This window comes from Nicotiana attenuata, unplaced genomic scaffold, assembly GCF_001879085.1.
Source record: "Nicotiana attenuata strain UT unplaced genomic scaffold, NIATTr2, whole genome shotgun sequence".
NCBI classification, from domain to species: Eukaryota; Viridiplantae; Streptophyta; class Magnoliopsida; order Solanales; family Solanaceae; genus Nicotiana; species Nicotiana attenuata.
The window spans coordinates 9,135-16,280 of record NW_017674141.1 but is presented as its reverse complement, the minus strand read 5'-3'; the positions used below and the strand labels follow the sequence as shown (position 1 = coordinate 16,280).

General features: G+C 38.5%; 1 protein-coding gene across 1 annotated transcript; it reads left to right on the top strand.

The window, feature by feature from the left end:
* Positions 1-5,945: 5,945 nt before the first annotated feature.
* LOC109218069 (DNA polymerase-like) lies at positions 5,946-6,839 on the top strand. The gene has a single exon (XM_019382390.1). The coding sequence runs from the start codon at positions 5,946-5,948 to the stop codon at positions 6,837-6,839; it is 894 nt and encodes a 297-aa protein (XP_019237935.1).
* The last annotated feature ends 307 nt before the right edge of the window (positions 6,840-7,146 follow it).

Sequence of the window (7,146 nt, the reverse complement as noted above, 5' to 3'; positions counted from 1 at the left end):
GGGCCTTGGCCTGGGTCCAATTGGATTCCATATTTCTGTGTCTAAACCAATGAACCGTTATCAACACTTTGGGAAGTCAATGTTTAAACTAATACAATCGCTAGTTATATTAAACTCATTAAGTCCAGAAAGTCCCCAGCATGTTGAATACTGACTTTTGGCAAAAAAAAGCAAAACAAATTCAGAAATGCTGAAATCGAAATTGATGCTCATGTGTAACCTACGTTTGGTGTTTTCTATCCAAATTCCAATGCTATTCGAACTGACAACTTCAATTAAACATTAAACGTTAAACTAAACGTTCATAAACTGAGAGTAAACAATCTAATTAACCAAATACAGTCCAAACACTCAGATTATGGTCCAGATCAGTTCAATAGTCCAATATAGCCCACTTTTAACTACAGAAGTCAAACATTAGATGCTAACATGTGTATTAATGTGAACTATAGCTAACGTCTCTCATACAACCCAATTTTCAATCCAGTTGATACAAAACCATCAGTGAATGAAATGTTTAAATACGCGCATCAGAAAGAGAGCTAAATCAGAACTTAGGCTTCAATTCTTCACATATATTCATTCTTCATGTTTCAGCTTACAAATTCCAAAGTTACAGCTGTGTACCTAGAATGTGAATAGAATGTAAGAGGAGAAGAAGATCAGCAGCGGCAGAGGTCTAACAGGAATCAAAACCAGCAACAATAGGAATAATTTTGAAACGAAATCACTTCACAGAACCCAGAAACATATCACAGAAACACAGCACCCAATAACAGGTCTAAAAATGTCTCGATTGAACCCCAAACCCACTTGAAATCAAACCAGAACGCTTCTGAAACTTCAACCACCAGAAATTGAGCTAGCAAACGCAAATCAACTACTAAAACTTGTAATTAACCTAAGAAAAATTGAATAGATCAGTGTATTTTTGAATTTTTCTGTAGCTTTTGTATATTTTTTTTTGTTTTTTGAGATTTTTCAGATGAAAAAGAGACTTTAGAATTTCAGATCTGGTGTTTGAATTTGAAATTCAAATTTAACTTCTGGAAACTATATCTATTTTGGGGGAATTTTTTTGGGGTTCCAAAACTTCCTATACAAGGCAAATGAATGCCTATTTATAGGCAAACTTAGGGTGCAACTTCAGATTTTCATTTTACTCATTAGTCCCTATTTTATTTCCATTTCTACCCCTCATTTTCTGACTTGTTACACAAGTAACAACACCTATTTTATGAATATTCAGTTCAAAACCCCTTCTAGAAAGTCCTAGGGGGTTCTATTCTGATTTTTCATGATTGGAATCCCTAAACTACCCCTACCTCATTTCAATATTTACTAAATCTAATTAAACTACCATTTCCCATGCCTATACTACCCCTGAAACCCTCTGAAATTACTACCCACAATCAACTGACCCAAACCCCTTTAACCATGGTTAGCAACCATAATTAATCAGCCAAATTTAACTAGTATACTAACAATCAGATTACTTGATTAAGCTAAACTTCAGTTATTCCAAACATTGATCACACTGACAATCCTAACGACTCTGTTATTCAAAATACTGATTAAACAAGGCTACCTAAAAACAAAAATAAAATCTATACTAGCAGGAACAAAGCTGAATTGAACAAAACACATATTACAACCAGATGAATATCCTATTACTATCAGAAGAGAACAAACACAAAGGAACCAATTATTAACAATTTATCACTTGAATTAATTTACTGTCGTTTAAAAGTAAAGCAAAAATCATGTCAGGATTGAACTAAACTAAAGATTAAAATAGGAATTGATGCGAGACTAATTGTCACCAAGAACAGAGTCGGATCGAACACTCATGAGACGAAGAAATAACAAAATTACGAGTAGAACTTACTGATTAGAACAGCCTGAATGCCTACTCGAGTTAGGGTTTGTAGGATTCTGCCGGCTTATTACTTCAAACAAATAAACAACCTCGGCAAGATTTGAGCACCATCAACACTGGATTCACTATAGGAGGGAGGAGGAGGCCACGTGGTATGAATTTGAAGCCGATTGGGTGAACTAGGGTTTTGAGGGGAATCTTTGATTTGAAATTCGAAGACTCCGACGAGGATTTTGAAAAAAAAAAAGGTCTAAGGATTTAAGCATAGGAGGGTGAGGAGGTTATATGGTGTCAATTTGGGCCGGTTTGGACAAGGTTGTGTTTTGGCCGAAAATTTCGATCTAATATTCGAAACGATTGGTTACGATTCGAGGGGGATGATTATGGGGGTTGGAAAGAGGAGGGGAGGATGAGTTTGTGGTGAAATTTTGGGGCCATTTGGAGCTTCGCCGCCGGTGGCGTCGATTTCCGGCGCGGCGGACAGCGGAGGGACGGTGGTAGACGGTGGGGTGACGGTGGGCGGTGGTGGTGTTACAGGGTTAGGGTTTGAGAGACGGTGAGGGTAGGGGGGTTCTGAGGGGGGGAGTATCATTAGGACAGTTATATACTTAGATTAACCCACTTCCCAACCGTTGGATCAAAGATCCTCGACGGCCAGGATTGATTTGGCCTAAAACGACGTCGTTTGATTTATTTAGGGGCTGGACCGGGTTGGGGGTTTGGGTTTGGACCAGGTTGAACGGTATCAGGGGTTGGGCTGGTATGGGGGCTGTTTGGACGGGTTCAGGGGTGTTCATTGTTTGGGCTTGGGTGATTTGGCCCAATTCTTGGCAGCCATTTCGTTTCTTTATTCTTTTAGTTGTTTTCTTGTATTTTATTTACTTGCTTTTGTATTTTATTTTTATTTATGTTTTTGTATTTTTATCTTTTGATTTTTATAAAAATGCAAAATTAAAAAGAAACCTAATCTATTCCCAACATTAAGCTAATTGATTCCAACAATTACAAGTGCAAAGAAACTATTTTTGTTATTTTCTTTAATTTTTGTTCTAAAACAAATTAATACCTAATTAATACTAAAAATGTAAAATTAAATACCTAAATGAAAATGCATATTTTTTTAATATGAATTATCATGCAATCAATTAACACCCAATTCAACAAAACCCACAAAAATTGTAAAATCATTTTATTTGAAACTTTTGGAATAATTTGCTTAGGGCAAAAATCACGTGCTCACAGAACAAAAAAAAAGTAAAAGAAAGAAATTCATTGACTTCGAAAAGGAGGTCAATTAAATGAGTACTAACTCTCTTCTATTACTTTGTTGTTCCGGGTTAACAAGAGCTGACCCTCTTATTCACTATAGTTCCGGAACAGAACAATCTATCATAAGAAAAGCTATTATCCAAATCGAATTTTTCTTTCTTTTTTTTTTGATTTGCTTCATCCCGAACGTCCCATTACTGATGGGATAATCTGTTCGGAAAGAGATATTTATTAAATAATAAAAGCGGCATTATCCCTAAACTTCTGAAGAGTAACGTCAGCAAGTGATTGAGTTCAGTAGTTCCTCATATAAAATTATTGACTCTAGAGATATAGTAATATGGAGAAGACAAAATTGTTTCAAGCACCGACAGAACCGGAAGCGCCCCTTCTTTCAAAGAGAGGAGGACGGGTTATTCACATTTCATTTGATGGTCAGAGGCGAATTGAAAGTTAAGCAGTGGGAATTCTAAAGATTCCCCGGGGGAAAAATAGAGATGTCTCCTACGTTACCCATAATATGTGGAAGTATCGACGTAATTTCATAGAGTCATTCGGTCTGAATGCTACATGAAGAACATAAGCCAGATGACGGAACGGGAAGACCCAGGATGTAGAAGATCATAACATGAGTGATTCGGCAGATTTGGATTCATATATATATCCACCCATGTGGTACTTCATTCTACGATATATATAAGATCCATCTGTATAGATATCATCATCTACATCCAGAAAGCCGTATGCTTTGGAAGAAGCTTGTACAGTTTGGGAAGGGGTTTTGATTGATCAAAAGAAGAATCTACTTCAACCGATATGCCCTTAGGCACGGCCATACATAAGATAGAAATCACACTTGGAAAGGGGGGACAATTAGCTAGAGCAGCGGATGAGATAGGAGCAGAGTCGTTCAAAGAGCCCTTCTTTCTATTTTGTGCGTGTCAACTATTGATTCTATGCCATCAAAGCATGCTAACAGCAGAAATGCAAGTACATACAACTGCGGTAATGCCGCATCATTGATAAAGAACCTTGCCATCCCCAGCTTTGTCCCCTGCTTAAAGTTCATTGGCATATTCCCCTTCCCCTTCTATTCCCAATTCAATAGGCTTCCTTTATTGATTCAAAAAGCTTCTTTCCCGCGACAATATTTGGACACTAAGGTTAGTTTCCATAGGGCGAAGCGGCGACCTCATTCATTCATTCTAACAACTCATTGCCCTATTTTCTCTAGATCTAGTCTATATAATGACCGAGACCCGTACATAAGATCGTTCTAGCTTATCTCCTTCTAAGGAAGTCTGAGCTCCTTCCCATGCTAAGAGCCTTTCTAAACTCTTGAACTTAAGAGAGGCTTCTTTTCAAGCTGATGAGTAGAAATATCGTATAAAGAAAATGACAAAAGAAATCTCACACGGAGATCAGTGTACCCATAGATCTATATGAAAAATAGATATATGAAAATTAAATAAATTCGTTTTCAAAAACCCGGGATTTCAGAGGCGAACGACGACATAAAGGTTCCCCAAGTCATCCATGGCGGCCGGGCAAGCTCCCCGTCGAGCTGCCGATTTCCCTCCTATCCTAATGACAAAACCGGATTCAGAGGTTGTTTCTCTTAAGACGAAAACGTACGATTGCAGTCACGAAGGGTTTCCACCCTACGTCATCATTTTCATGCTTTTTTGTTAAGTAACATGAGCACCTGGGGAGACCGGAGAGGCGAGTCGATTCAACTATACGATAGTGAAGTTCCTCGTTGGAAAGACTCTTACTATACATGGGGATGCAGATATGTCAGAAGGACCGGATTCGAATATCCCCATTCTGCAAATCGAACATGGTAAAAAAGATATGATGATTAGTGGGTTTAATTACGAGTAAGGAGTATTTTACCTTTTATTTCGATCCCTAGCGTAAGATTCGTGTCATGGAAATCATGAGAGGAATGAGTTTCCTAGCATGCGCTTAGGGCGAAGACATCAAGGTCTCTTTTTATTTCCCCATACTTTTTTCCCATGAGCATGGTTTTGGGCTAGGTTACCAACCTCAAGAAGAGGATTCCTTTTTATTTTGAGAAATGGTTTCATTCGCGCTAAAGCAGCAGCATACTTTCAAGGCTGAAGGAAGATCTTTCGACCCCAGGAAGCCATACAGTCCCAATCTTCCATGGCTACTTCCTCAAATAAGGTGATGATTTAGCCTTCTCATTCAAAAATGGACTTGGTTGCGCTCTATCTGGTATATCTTTTCTTATCCGATGAGGGTTTTTAAGTGGTCTCCTTACTTTAGAGCTAACGTAGAATCATCAATAGTTCCAGTCTGGATTTCTCTACAAGTTGATCGCTGGGGAAAAATATCATAGCCCCCTTGAGTCAATAAGAATAGCAGAATTCCGCTTTAAAAAACCTTACCTTAAATGTGCCGAAATTGAAGTTATCTCATTAGCGGTAATGATACTGTTAATGAAATATGCATACAATAGCGGATTTCGTTCTATTAAATTCACTATCCATCATGGTCTGATACATACAAATAACGAACGAGCCGACTTTACAGCAGGAAATGCAATTTTAGTAAAGGCCGATAACGCAGAAGTACCCCCGCTTCGTGTATATAATGAAATTTTGAAACAAGTCTGTGAAAAGGCTGAGAAATAAAATACGATGAGGGGCAGCTAGACCGAGTAGGGGTTCGAATCTATCTCTTCGAAAGGGTTGAACACCATGAAGTCCACCCTTTTAGCCTAGAGGAAATTTTTAAGCAACTTTGTGATGAATTAACGGATGGCGGGACAATGAGTGATGAACCTGTAGAAGTGGTAGCTATGGGTAAGAAGAGTCGTCGTCCCGATCATATACTCGCACTGAAAGCAATTAAGAAAATAAAAAGGAGCCCATTCATTGTTGCCGATATAGAGGCTGCTCTCCACGACGATGTTCATGTTCCTTGCGCAGTGGGGTTCTTAGTGGTTAAGCCGGGTGAAGATCTTGCTTCCAAGTCTGAATATTATATTGAAACATATTTCAGTGAAGATAACGATTTCTCAATATCAGATTTCAAAAAACGAAGTGAACGTATGATGCTCGACTTTATAGAGCGTTTAGCGGCTGTGGTATCAGATGAAAAAGAAATTCGAACGGTCTATTTCCATAACTTTTCACGATACGATGGCATTATAGTAACGAGAGCTTTTACTTCTCAGATCGGCAAGTACTCCTTCCAAACGGTGATGAGGAAGCATAAAATGTACGAGTTAAAAGTCTATCGTGGAAATGAAAAAAAGAAATTATTGTTCCGTATAAGGGATTCCTACCTTCTCCTTCCCGCTGCGCTAAATAACTTGGCCCAGGATTTATGCCCGAAATTTGGTTCTAAAGGCACCATTCCCTATGAGAAATTACGACTTGAGTATCTTCCGGAGATAGGTCAACAATTGTTGGCTTATCTGAAACAAGATATTCGTCTCTTAGGTGGCGTTATGCTGAAGGCACAAGAGATTTATTGGAATCTGTACAAAATAGACATCGTTGATACAATAACGTTGTCATCGCTAGCTCTATCAATCTTTCGTATGCACTATTACGACCCAAAGAGTTGGCCCATCCATATACCAACTCGAAACCAAGAACGCTTCATTCGGCGTGGTTATTATGGAGGACATGCCGATGTCTATAAGCCCTATGGTTAAAATTTAGACTATTACGATGTGAACTCCTTATATCCATTTATAATGAAAACTTTTCCGATGCCAGGCGAACGGGGCTCCCAGGCCAGGACGTCTGGCATAATAATTTAGAAAAGGCGGAATTGGATAACTTCTTTGGCTTTATTGAGGCTTTTGTAGTGTGTCCTCTCTACAATAGAGAAAGCCTTCTTACCCTATAAGGATAGACATAATGCTTTAACCTTCCCAACAGGTAAATTCGTAGGCGTCTATTTTAGCGAAGAATTTTTTTATGCCCGAAACTTGGGTTATAGAATTTTCCCGCTAAGGG

Bases quoted from the DNA above. Each gene is read 5' to 3' on its own strand.
- LOC109218069 (XM_019382390.1), top strand. From the start codon at position 5,946: ATGAGTGATGAACCTGTAGAAGTGGTAGCTATGGGTAAGAAGAGTCGT.